General features: G+C 45.8%; 2 protein-coding genes across 4 annotated transcripts; one reads left to right on the plus strand and one right to left on the minus strand.

The window, feature by feature from the left end:
• LOC8055310 (probable voltage-gated potassium channel subunit beta) lies at nt 433-5,297 on the plus strand. Its single transcript, XM_002452997.2, has 4 exons — nt 433-1,128; nt 3,650-3,793; nt 4,597-4,761; nt 4,865-5,297. Exons 1-4 carry the CDS (start codon nt 565-567, stop codon nt 4,976-4,978), a joined length of 987 nt encoding a protein of 328 aa, XP_002453042.1. The 5' UTR covers nt 433-564; the 3' UTR covers nt 4,979-5,297.
• LOC8056449 (auxin-responsive protein IAA10) lies at nt 5,716-8,171 on the minus strand. Of its 3 annotated transcripts, none has more exons than XM_021459156.1 (5): nt 7,662-8,169; nt 6,868-7,163; nt 6,392-6,494; nt 6,238-6,299; nt 5,716-6,060 (listed from the first exon to the last, which is right to left on the minus strand). In XM_021459156.1, exons 1-5 carry the CDS (start codon nt 8,030-8,032, stop codon nt 6,002-6,004), a joined length of 891 nt encoding a protein of 296 aa, XP_021314831.1. In that variant the 5' UTR covers nt 8,033-8,169; the 3' UTR covers nt 5,716-6,001. The 3 variants fall into 3 exon arrangements, with proteins under 3 accessions (XP_021314831.1, XP_002454782.1, XP_021314832.1); XM_002454737.2 differs by having other exon boundaries at nt 6,868-7,160; nt 7,662-8,153; XM_021459157.1 differs by lacking the exons at nt 5,716-6,060; nt 6,238-6,299 and having other exon boundaries at nt 6,388-6,494; nt 7,662-8,171.

Consider the following 12,894-nt stretch of genomic DNA (forward strand, 5'->3'; position numbering starts at 1 on the left):
ATTTATAATTTAATAATATTTTTTGGAGCCTTAGTACGTACAAAAAGAATATGGGCAGACCACTCCCCCAAGATGGTCCAATTCACTCGCATCGGTGAATGCTACACGCACGCTACCAGCAGAAACCACCAGGGCGAGGAGTCACGGTCGCGGGGCGGCCGTCTGGCCGGCAACGGCGTCTTCCCCGTCCAGGTCGCCGGGGACGTGGGGGTCGCTCTCGACTCTAGCGTCACTGAGCATACTACCCCACATGTCAGTGTCAAGCAGGCCGCGCCTCTCTGAATGATCGGTGGGCGGGAGGGGACCACACCCCTTGCCCTCCCCCACACACCCCACGTGACAACGGTTTCCCCTAGTCTCGCTGGCGGGCGGGCCCCGTACAGCCCGGTCCACCTGTCCGACGCCGGTGTCGCCGTCCAGGTCCGGTCCAGTAGAAATGAGCAGCCTCCTCGTCCTCGCCACCTCTCCCTTCCGTTGCCTTGTTCAGTTGCGCTTCGTCTCCTCCTCCTCCTCCTCCGCGCAGATCGCCAGGCGAGGAACCAGGAAGGCTAAGTGCAGGGCAGGATGCAGTACAAGAACCTGGGCCGGTCGGGGCTCCGCGTGAGCCAGCTCTCGTACGGCTCGTGGGTGACCTTCGGCAACCAGCTGGACGTGAAGGAGGCCAAGGCGCTGCTGCAGGCGTGCCGGGATGCGGGCGTCAACTTCTTCGACAACGCCGAGGTCTACGCCAACGGGCGCGCCGAGGAGATCATGGGGCAGGCCATCCGGGACCTGGGCTGGCGCCGCTCCGACGTCGTCATCTCCACCAAGCTCTTCTGGGGCGGCCCGGGCCCCAACGACAAGGGTCTCTCCCGGAAGCACATCGTCGAGGGCCTCCGCGGCTCGCTCCGCCGCCTCGACATGGACTACGTCGACGTCGTCTACTGCCATCGCCCCGACGCCTCCACGCCCGTCGAGGAGACGGTGCGCGCCATGAACTGGGTCATCGACCAGGGATGGGCCTTCTACTGGGGCACCTCCGAGTGGTCCGCGCAGCAGATCACCGAGGCCTGGGCTGTCGCCAACCGCCTCGACCTCGTCGGACCCATCGTCGAGCAGCCGGAGTACAACCTCTTCTCCAGGCACAAGGTGAGGTCTACAGCATCGTTTACCCATTCAATTCTCCCCCCAAATCTCGAACCCGATTCGCCCGCAGATCATGCGGCGGCGGCGGCGGCGGCGGCGCTACCTCTCTCTCTTTAGTACAAAAAATAATCGTATCCCCGAGGTGGATTTGGTACTTGCTGCGCTGTTCACCGGCACTTGCGGATCCCATATGGGCTTATTACTTCCTCCTAATTAAACTGTCAGTACTGCTCTTGAGTATAGTATAGTAGTATTATTCAGCCGTACTCTCCGGATCTTTGACTCTGGAGCAATGGCGGCTGTCTTTTCCATGTCCGGGAGCACAGTACTGTTGAAATACAAACCAAGGGATGTTTGTTGGTTGGTTTTAATTCTAGTTCTGTACGATTTCGGCTCCTGCGAAAGTATGTCAGCATCGTACATTGGCTCTGTGGGTCGGATCACGGAATAATGGTTCTTCTTGCCATTTATTCTCACTTTGATGATGCAAAGTAGATCCATTTTTCTCCATCAGCGACCTACCTGGTTCCGTTTGCTCATGAGAGCATTGGTTTGTTCCAATGATGATGACATATACCCTTCTTTGATGATGCAAAGTAGATCCATTCTCCATCAGCAACCTGCCTGGTTTCGTCTGCTCATGAGAGGATTGGTTTCTTTCAATGATCATGACATGTCCCCTTTCTCAACAACCAGATAGGCAGATAGTATGATATAATTATCAATCCGTCTCCAGGAGTGTATCTACTTACAAACCAAAGAAAAAAAATCTGATCTTTCTTGATGTAACCTACAGCTCTAGGAATAGTGTAGCTACCAAACCAGACAGCGATGAAAATCATGCATTGTCGTGTATGCTTTTGCGTCATGTAGGATCCCAGGCACAAAACAGCAAATACTGATGTTGAAAGGTTTGGTCTAGCACCATGCTATGGACAGCTTATTGCATAACTGGAAGCGATTTTTTTCTAACAATAGAAAAACTCAGCTTGATGTTTAGATTTATTCGAGCAATCAATTTTTTATTGGTCTGAACTCACTGTCAAACTGAAGCAACCAACCTATCGCTGTCAATGTTGCATTCAATTAGTTGGCAGTGGTTGCTCATTCCAGGTTAGGAGCTCACTACACACGATTATAAGTCATGCAAGTTGCCTTCACAAGTTGGAGTTCGATTTTAACTATTTCTACACTGAAGTGATGCAACTGGGATGCAGAAGTGTTACAGAGTTCAGGATGGAACCAAACAAAAAAAAGTTTGGTCAATTGGGTTTGGTTAATGGTACAAGTAGTAGTAGGTAGCTATTAGCCTATTACTGCAAGTTTTTTTCTTGGTCGATACCTGAATAATCATGGTAGCATGGGATATTAAACTGGATTACCTATGGTAGATCCAAATGAAACTTTTTTTTTGTTGCAAAATTGACACAGCAAGTTATGCAGTCTACCTTTCAGAGGAGATCCTAATTTAGGATTCCCATGCGTCTTATTTGCTTGTCTGTTTCCTAGTCTAACTCTGTTCTCTGTCGATTGCTTGTATTTCCATTCTTGTTATTGGAAATGGGGGACAGCCTCGATTCGGCAAAAAGAAAGAGGAGATTCAGTCTGCATCTTGAGTGTCTAGGGTATTCTAACATCTTAGTTTACATGTTTTGTCAGTCATGGCATATGGCATTTCGGTACATTTGACTTGGGATCTTCCTCATCCTTCAGTTATATTATTTCATAACTTTACTTGGATTGCTCATCTTCCATGTCCATTTTATGTCACAATTCAGTGAGCATTTTTTTATAGAAAAACCGAGAGGTTGAAATAGTCAGGTTTGCCGTTAGTGTTACAAAATATTGTTTAATTTCAGTCTATGAGTGCAGATTTGGTGCGGGGGTGGGGGGGGGGGGGTGGGGGGCGCTTGTTAGCTAAAATCATCACAGAAAAATGTAGTACACATGAAGTTAAGTATAGCGCAACAATTCAGTTTGAAATTCAGCCTAGATGCCAAGAAACAAAAGACAAGCAGTCAACCTGGCACTGTTCATCATGTGTTGATAGTGACACTTCTGGTTTTTTAATCTCAGCATCAAAGATGAATTTCAAACTGAATTGTTGTGGCTAAACTTAACTTTAGGTATACTACATACATGATTTTTGAAACATGGTATTTTAGAACGACGGCACCATATGATTTTCCTTCATCAGTCTGTAATGATTCAGATACAGTTTGTTGCATGCCTAAGCATGCCAGTTCAGCAGATCGATACCAGTATGCTAGCATGAGACTTTCTGGTAGGGAATTGCCATTTTGCGACTAGAATCATTCATGTTTATTTGTGTCTGTGATATTCCTTTTTTTTTTGTGGAGAACTGTGATGTCCCTTCTTGCGCGGATATATTCTATTTGAGATTCCATGGTTCAATAATAAACACTATTTGCTCTTGAATGGTTTTAAAAAAAAGGTCTAAAAAAGATCATCCTATGCATGCAGTTTGTGTTACAGGAACTAATAGGACACTACTTTTCTGCAGGTCGAGTCTGAGTTCTTGCCACTTTACAGCACCTATGGCATTGGTTTGACTACATGGAGTCCTCTAGCTTCAGGAGTACTAACCGGCAAATATGGCAAAGGGAACGTACCAGCTGATAGCAGGTTTGCCCTAGACAATTACAAGGTATTTGGGGGAACCCTTTTATATTATGCCAGTACTCATTCTCTTAACTACTACTCCCTCTGTCCTAATATTTAAGGCGTAATTATATCTGGTTCAAAGATCAAGGAACATATTTAATTCTCCTCTCTTCCTCGTCCAGCTGTGCGCATTAACGAGTAGTACACAACATGCAGTAGAGTGTTGAGAGAGAGAGAGAGAGAGAGAGAGAGAGAGAGAGATACTCATGCATGCGTGAGAGGAGGGAGGCAAGAAGGCCAATTGGAGAACTTTGAATGCCGCATGGATGGACGCCCGTCCAGAGGAGAGAGGTGAAGAGCACACCTTGTATTATAGGACTTGAATAAAAAGTGGTTACACATTCGGACAGAGGGAGTTTAGAATACCAACACCTTTTAGGACGCAATCCCCCAAATGAACCAAAGTGCCAAGAGAAACCATACCAGAATCATTGTATCACATTCTGTTCTACAATTCCACTTAGACATTTGCTTTTGTGGAGATCACGACTTAAGTAGTAAAATTACCAATTTTCGTTAAGCAACACCAGTGTTCAACTGCATTGCTACTGTATCATAATAATTAGACATTAGCTCATGATCAGAAGATCGCAGGTGGCACACTGCATAATCAATGTATAACCTAGCATAACTTTGCAGGAATTAACTTTACTTTGTAGCAGCTACTGGTTTCAGCTCTGTTTTATCTGTTTGTTATGTATAACCTAACATATCTTTATTTTGTTGTTATTTGTTCCAAGTATTTTATAGCTAATCCATTCCTTGCCTTGGGTTTCCACTTTCCAGAACCTGGCAAATAGGTCCCTGGTTGACGACACGCTTCGAAAAGTGAATGGGCTAAAACCTATCGCTGATGAACTTGGTGTTACATTAGCCCAACTCTCAATTGCTTGGTGTGCATCGAACCCCAACGTCTCATCTGTGATCACTGGAGCCACCAAAGAAAGCCAGGTACATTTTCCAAACTCATGTTCTTCAGAGGATCTCTACTGCTCTAAGTGCATGTCTACATGGTAAGGAATACTCTGACCCATTTGGCAAACCGCATGAACAGATCGTGGAGAACATGAAGGCTCTAGATGTCATTCCACTGCTGACGCCGGAGGTTCTCGACAGGATTGAGGCGGTGGTCCAAAGCAAGCCCAAACGTGCCGACTCATACAGGTGAATGTGGTACAGCCTACGGCGTGCAGATTGAGTGACAGGGAGGGATTCGGCTTCATCCAGATGGAGTTTAGGCCTCCCCAGTGACTTGATTTCACGAAACTATATCCATGATTTGTGTATTCTGGGCGTCCCACTCTGTGTTGCTGTGTCCCAAACATTTTCCTTGTGAACCCACCTAGTGGTCACAATACTAGTCTGTCTGTCCTGTGTGTATTCTGCTTTCCGATTCAGATTTTGGACCAATCCTGCATTGTTGCTTGCGATCAGAAAGATTTGTCGAGAAACCTGGATGACCATGATACTTGCTGGTTGTGCTGCAAGATTTCTGGAGTGTGATCCTCTGATGTATCAGCAGCTCATGCTGTTGGCTATTGCTTGCAGGAATTTTCATGTCCAGACTCTTTCTGAAGAAGGAAGCCATTGCAGTGCTGACCACGCGATCTGCGTGCTCCATGGCCCATGGCAGGAGCAACGTCGCTTTTGGGGTGCTGTTCAAATGTGCCGTAGGATTTGTCCATTCACAAGGTTAGGTTCAGAGGCACTCTCAGGCACAGCCACGGACAACAGCAAAGTGAGCCATCAGCATTCAGCAGCACTGCACTAGTCTCAAACGTCCACATTTTGTCCCCCCCAAACACTCGGGTGGTTGGCGTTGCATTGCAGACCGCAGCAATTAGCACAGACACTGTGCGGCAACTGGGAATTCAGATATGAACACAAATATGAAACAGCAGAACAGATACTTTGGGCGACAATGCCTCACAGGTAAAAACAGTGTGGACAGAAGAGATGGGGGCTATGCTCCTAGTCATAGCCCATGAGAAAAAGCTCAACGAGTGCACCAAAGGGAAGAAGAAGAAGAAGAAGAAGAAGAAGGAAAAAAAACTTCTACTATTTCCACTAGACACAAGTAATCTCACAACTATGCCAAAGATATGGGCTGCTGTTACGTGGTATCAAACACAGTTCAAGCTTCACCAGCGGTATAGCTCTCTAGCACCAAATTAACGCCCATCGGTGGTTTTCATATCCTGCCTCTTGTGCAAGCTGCTGTAGGTTTGTGAGGCCCTTGGAATCGCGGACCTGCAGCAGGGTTTTTATTTTTGGAAAGTTTGGCATCAAACATGGTAGAACCAAAATTTACAATGTTGGCTAGTAATAACAGTGATATAAATCCAGCTACTCAGTGGATAACCAGCATGTATTGAACTTATGGATTCAATTAGTCTAGGTTGAAGAAGAATGAGAAAGGAAACTAACCGAGACCGTTGGCATCTGAGGTCCTCATGATCTTGAGCCTCTTCACTGAACCTACAAACATCCTGCAGAGTAAAACAATAAGCATCTGAAATAGCGATCTACAATAAGATTTCCTGTTCAACTTCTGATTGCTAACATAGTGTAGGGGACTTACTCCCAGGGTACATCTCCAACTAGCATCCAGTCCCCATCCCTGTCCTCATAGGTGAGCTGATACTCCGATGAGTTGTCCAATAGCTTTAGAGACTTAGAACTACCTGATAATTTTCATGCAGATCAGGTTCAGAAATGAGAGCAGAAAAGACATCCTCAACATATGGAACTATATCTAGAACAGTCTCACGTCCTAAGTATATATCCAAGTATGCAACCTCGGTGCCATAACTATGGCACCACAGACCCTGATACAGTAGAGCATCGGATTGACCTGTCAAGTGGATAGTACTCAGTGTTTCCGATTTATTTCAGTGTTACCATTTGCAGCAATTGTACACTTGATGCCATGATGGTTATCGGGGGAAAAAGGAAAAGATACAGAAAAGCTCCACACCATATAGGTTGACATGATCAGAATATGCACTAGGTTCTACTAGACACATAGTGAAAGTAAAAGATCAGACTGTGACTTACTAGAAGTGCAAAGACTGATGGACGGCTTCATGAACATGAGCTCAAGTGCTGAGGCAAGGGTCTTGTAAGATCGATGGGCGTTGAGATCCACCTTCCTTCCAATGATATCTCCTTCCATGTTCACCTTCACCCAACCGACGACCCGTCCTTTCTTGCTCTCCTCCTTGTCTTCCTGCATGTCAGATTCAACGGTGGGCTTCTTGGTGCCAGCCTCAGAGGCATTTTCTTTGGCCTGGTTAAATAGGCTGTTCATCCTGAAAGTTCTTATGGGTGGCCATCCCACTACTCCATAGCTGCTACCAAAGCGGAAAATGCAGTCAAGATTAGTTGAAATCGATTTGGGTAGCTCTGCAAGCAAGGGAATGACATTCTTTCGGAACCAAGAAGACATGATACTAAGGATACTTTTCTTGTCAAAATTTTGGTGGTTGCAGATCTGAAGGGCAATGGAAGTGTGCAACAAACTAAAAGTCTGCTTTTTATTGTCTCTGAGTTTGCAGGACGCTCATCGTAAAACAAAAAAAAAGATTTAATAACGGAAGCCGTGCAAATTAGGCAGCTTCGCAGGAAACTGTCTGTGCATGAACAAGAAGGAAGGTTTCTTTTTCGGAACAAATTAGGTGCAAATGCACGGGATGCATCATTCTACGATCCTAACAACAAGCAGAAGAGGAGGCACTTATACTGATAGAGTTCTGAACTTTTTCCCCTGATATTACGCATGCTTGGAGCTGTTGTTCTGCATAGGCAAGGAAGGAGCGTGCAGTGCAAAGGGAGTTGCTCTTGCTGCTCACCTCTGTGGATGGCCAGGAACGGCCGTCCCCGGCGAGGTGGTGGCGTTGGGGGCAGCATCCGCCTTGGCCCTCTTGCTGGGCGCTGCGGCACCTGCACCTGCCGCGGGAGAGGAAGAGGACACGGAGGAATCCGGCGACAGGGACCCCGGCTGAAGGTCCCGGGCCGTGAGGATCCGGCACGGCGCCGGCGACGGCTGCTGCTTCTTGGAACCGAGACAGAGCCCCAGCTCCAGGTCGTCGTCGTCCTGCCCCACCACCACCACCTCCTCGTCCCCCTCGCCACCGGAGTTCTCCTCCACCTCCTCCGCGGCGGCTGGAGGCGGGTCGCCGGAGATGAACGCCGCCGTGGGCCCCGCTCCTCCTCCTCTCATCACGGCGCTGCGCTAGTGGTGGTGGTTTCCTGGTCCTGGCTCTGCGACTGTGCTGTGCGTGGGCGTGCGTTTTGGGAGAGACACCTCGAGAGAGAGGAAAGGAGCTGTTGCTATTATCTGTGAGCTGAGAGAGAGGAGTTCTGGGTATGCGTGCAGGCCAGTGTAGGAAGCTTTCGCCTCCTGCGATCCTGACTTGTGGGACCTGCAATGCCGGGATAGCCCCTAATTGCTAGGGGCACAGGCCACTTGTCCACTGTAACTGTAAAGGCACTATTTTAATAACATTTTACAGGATATTGATGTAGGTATGTGGGACGACAAAAATGTTTTTTTCACAATCTTTAGATTGTCTCCAACAGTCTGCACCTAAATTGAAGAGGCATTTGTCTGTTTGGGCCTCCCACGCACAAAGGTCATAGACCCAAAAACTTCCTCTCTCCAACAGCCGCACGCAAAACGTCGCCCAGCCAAGCGTCGCCCGCCTCGCCGCGTCAGGCCGCTCCTCGCCGGCCGCGCGTCGTAGATCCGGAAAGCCCCGAGCTCGATCTGGTGAGCTCCGAGCTCGATTCGACCGTGCTGTCCTCGAGGCCGCCCTCTCTTCGTCGTCGTCGTTGTCATTCGTGGGCCGCGGGTTCGCCTCGGTGAGCCGGTTGTGCCCCGCCGTGGCCTCCTATGCCCTGCTACAGCCTCCCTCGTCGGCTTTGACTCTAGCTCCGGCTCGAGCCATTGTGGATCCACGGTGAGCCTCACTGTCTTCTTCTTCCCCGTCCAGTCGCCCCAACGATCTCTGCCTCCAATGATTTGCGTCCAGGAGAGAGAAGGATGCAAAATTGGGTCTCCTCTCATGGTGGACGCAAAATGGGTCATCCGTTTGCCTCTTCTGTTGGAGGGCTCTTTTTACCTGTGAATCACTCATTTTGGGTATGGGTTGCATGATGCATAGCCTGTTGGAGACAGCCTTAGGTCTCATTTGGCGAGGCTCCTTCAAGCCTCTGTTTCGAGCTACAGCTGGGCGAGGCTCCTTTAAGCCCTAGTTCTGAGCTATAGCTTCGCGAGGCTCCTTCAAGCCCTGGTTCTGAGCTAATCTCTACGTGATTTTGCTATAATGGAGAAAAATAGTTCTTTGTGAATAGCATTGCTTCAGTGCTAGTGTAAGGGAATCCAAAACTGCAAGATGTTATACCACACAGACCAAATGGGTGCCCATCACAATTAGTTGGGCGTGTTTTGGGTCTACCCCTATTAGTTGTGATATCATGGTCTTAGAGATAAAATGCCATATGGATATGGCTCCAACATCTAGTTGACTGCTAAGCTTGAAATTCAAAACCGTAGAATCTCGGTTTTTTTTTCTTACGCAAGCATCTTATCTGAAGGAGAATAATGAATTAATAATACTACACTATGGAATAAACAGTGGCATGGTTTTTGGTCTTGTGCAAAACTTAGCAACATGTGTGGAAAGCATCATGTGTGGTTGAGGCACAAAAGGGTGTTTGGGCTTGAAGAGAAAGTGTAACATTCAACAATCATCTAAGTAGTGAGTTCTCATCATTAATATTGGTGGTGAAGATTGTTGCACAACACATACTCCTAGGTAGATATAGCAAAAAAGACCACAAGAAATAATATGGTATATTAATATATAACAACTTATGAATTTATACATACATTATATTGTGTGGGTAGGATAGCCATGCACTTATATCATATGACATGTCATATGAGATTGAGTGGCTCTACATATCAACCAACGAACAATTTTTTCCAAAGAAAGAATGGTTTAGTTAGAGTAGTACTCAATCCATCCCAAATTGTAAGTCGTTTGACTTTTTTAATATCAAGTTTGACCACTCGTATTATTCAAAGTTTTGTACAAAATATCACTTTTTTTGTTGTGTATTGGTTTATTAATAAAAGTTCTTCAAGAATGACTTAAATTTGACTATATGTGTACAAATTTTTTGAATAAGACGAGTGGTCAAACTTGGGGTAAAAAAAGTCAAACGACTTACAATTTAGGATGGAAGGAGTATCATATAAAAGTTTTTGGTTTTAACCTTGATATTTGTTGTTAAACATAGTAATATTTCTACAGGGGATAAGGAGCGGGTAGGCAAAGCATTTTGCAGTGGTCGTCTGCTTTGGGCCTTGCCCGTTGGGTGGTGGGCCCCGGGTAGCTTTTGTTGGGGTGTACAAAATGCAAAAGACAAGGCGGTTGCCCGCAGAAACGGGAGGAGTAGAGGGTGGACAAAATCGCAAAAGGCCGGGGGAAAGTCCCCATCACGTGAGCGATGAGCCCTCTCCCTCTGGATTTTTTTTTTTACATTTTTAGCCTTTTTATATTTTAATAATGAATAACCATACGTAAATTTTATTTATAGATCTAACCCTTTTGGTTGTACTAGTTCACTGTCGCGCTAAATACATTAGCCCGGCAAGATATGTCATGTTAGATGTTTATACTTTTTATATAAATTTATAGTAGATATTATCAATATTTTTTATTCTAAATATTTTTTATGAAAAATATATTCTATAGCTAATAGTTTTTACTTTGCATCATAAACCTTTGTACTTTTTTATATAAATTTAGTTAAAACTTAATCTGTTTAACTTCTTAAAAAATGAGAATTATAGTCTTTTTTTAAGACCGATGGAGTACTTAGCAGAGGTTTATATTTGTTGGCAACAGCCGGCCAGAATTACAGTACCAGTAGCACTCCAAGTCCGGCCCCCTAGCTAAGCTGCCACTTTTGTCCATCGAACCTTGTTTAGTTTTAAAAAATTGGTATATGTATGGAATATTAAATATAGATAAAAATAATAATTAATTGCACAGTTTGTCGGTAATTTGTGAGGCGAATCTTTTGAGCCTAGTTAGTCTATGATTGGATAGTATTTGTCAAATATAAACTAAAGTGCTACCGTGTCTGTTTTGTAAATTTTTTTGAAACTAAACAAGGCCCAGAGGTAATCGTTTGATTTGACTGGAAGAAGTGCAATGCAACAGGGTTGCGTGCGTGTAGCGGAAGGGTTAGAGTGCGTGTAGTGCAAGGGGAGACGGGGAAAGCGACGCGAGAATTGCAAAGCACACACACCCACCACTCCCCCAGTCCCAGGAAAGAAAGCAAAGCAACGGAGAGAGTGCAGTGGGGTGGGTCCCGGCCCGGCCCGACCCGACAAGCCGACAGGGGGGGGGGGGGGCGCGGCAACTGTTGACCCCCGTGCCCGGGCCGACAGCCTTACCTCTCCTACGCTACGGTCCCCCAAGTGTGGTGTCCCCACCACCCACATCTCTCATTACTCCCTTAATTAATTAATCACCATCAACCATCGCTGCTCGCACGTGTCAACCCCAACCAACCACGTACGTGCGTGCACACTGGCACTGCCCTACGGAAGCTGCCTTATTTTGTTTCTTTCTTTTCGGCAAAGGAAATTGCACAACTATTTTCGTTACTCACAACTAATAAAAATTCGACAGAAAATTATGAGACGGGGCTGCTTAATAATAAAAAGGAAACATGATTAGGTACCCTTATAAGCATATTCGAAGGACTAAACCGATAAATCAACTTGATTGCTTGGCCCCAGGTGTTCAAAATAGGACACCTAGGGGCATTATCTGACCCACTGGTCGACAAAACAACCGTTTAGACCGTTTAAACGCTGTGTACACGTTTTCGTTTAATCATCCGTTTAGTACGTTTAATTGACCGTTTAGTCTATTTAATGAACTGCTTAGCTCGAATAATGGCTAAACGGTAGGTGACCGACTGTTTACCGTTTAGCATTTAGAAAAACATTGATCTAACCAAGTAACTTCAGCTAGGAGCCAACCAAACAGGTCTCTAGTGTTAGGACTTAGAGACAAGCAATGGTTTGGGTGGATTTATGTCTTGGTCCCATATATGTTCAGGGGTGGTATTGATACCCATTTTGCATTGGCTAGCTTAAAGCCTATGCATTCACGTGTTGCGAGGCTTGAAGTCTGTACAAATGCCCTTGGAAAACAACCTTAATTGGTTTTTATACGACATGAGGTACAAGGATGTAAGAGGGCTAGCTCGAGAGCCCACACATAGACTTAATTTTACAGGTTTTAAACCGGAAGTTTGAATAACTTTTGGATATTATGGGATCGAATCCAATGAGCCAGTAGCACACATCAACCTCGCAAAAAAAAAAAAAAACAACAACAACATGAAGAATGTCAGGTTAGAGTCTTACGTATGCATTTTGCACCGGAATTCTCTACAAGTAACACAATCCGTTGAGGAATCGATAAAGATGACACTATCAAATACCCCATGGTGCATAATTCATTTAAATCTAAACCCTAACTACTATGAATGGACTAGATGAAGAGGGTTTCGCTCCTCTCACTGTCAACGAGGGCAATAGGAGACCACAGTGACGGCAATAAATAAAAATAATTCCCAATATTTAAAGGTTTATTGAAATCTAAGGTTTTCGCTTTTGTTTCGGAAAAAGAAAAAGGAAGGGATGGAGCATTATCATCATTTGAAATGTACTCCTACTGTAGTACATTGCTTGGTCAGGTAATTAGCTTCCTTCTAGAAAACTTGACTTGTGTAGGTGATCTTGCCAATACGCGGCGCTAGAAGTTCTTGTTCCAACTGTAGCAGAAGTTGAGAGAAGGTGGTGGCTGATGACTTGAGCGGACAGTGGACAAGTCGACGGCCGTGCGTGCGGCTGCGGGCCGTAGCACAGCAGTAGCAGACGAAGGTGTCTCGCTGGGAGGGAGCAGGCCCACCAACCAATACTTAACTCTGCCAGCCCCCGATGACAAATGCATGCATACACTATCATCCGCGATGATGGCGCCCAAGATCCGC

This window comes from Sorghum bicolor, chromosome 4, assembly GCF_000003195.3.
Source record: "Sorghum bicolor cultivar BTx623 chromosome 4, Sorghum_bicolor_NCBIv3, whole genome shotgun sequence".
NCBI classification, from domain to species: Eukaryota; Viridiplantae; Streptophyta; class Magnoliopsida; order Poales; family Poaceae; genus Sorghum; species Sorghum bicolor.

Coding starts and splice junctions, on each gene's coding strand:
- LOC8055310 (XM_002452997.2), top strand. CDS start 565: ATGCAGTACAAGAACCTGGGCCGGTCGGGGCTCCGCGTGAGCCAGCTC. Junction 1,129..3,649: donor ACCTCTTCTCCAGGCACAAG/GTGAGGTCTACA, acceptor ACTTTTCTGCAG/GTCGAGTCTGAGTTCTTGCC. Junction 4,762..4,864: donor GAGCCACCAAAGAAAGCCAG/GTACATTTTCCA, acceptor CCGCATGAACAG/ATCGTGGAGAACATGAAGGC.
- LOC8056449 (XM_021459156.1), bottom strand. CDS start 8,032: ATGAGAGGAGGAGGAGCGGGGCCCACGGCGGCGTTCATCTCCGGCGAC. Junction 6,300..6,391: donor GTTGGAGATGTACCCTGGGA/GTAAGTCCCCTA, acceptor TTTACTCTGCAG/GATGTTTGTAGGTTCAGTGA. Junction 6,061..6,237: donor CTCAGATGCCAACGGTCTCG/GTTAGTTTCCTT, acceptor ACCCTGCTGCAG/GTCCGCGATTCCAAGGGCCT.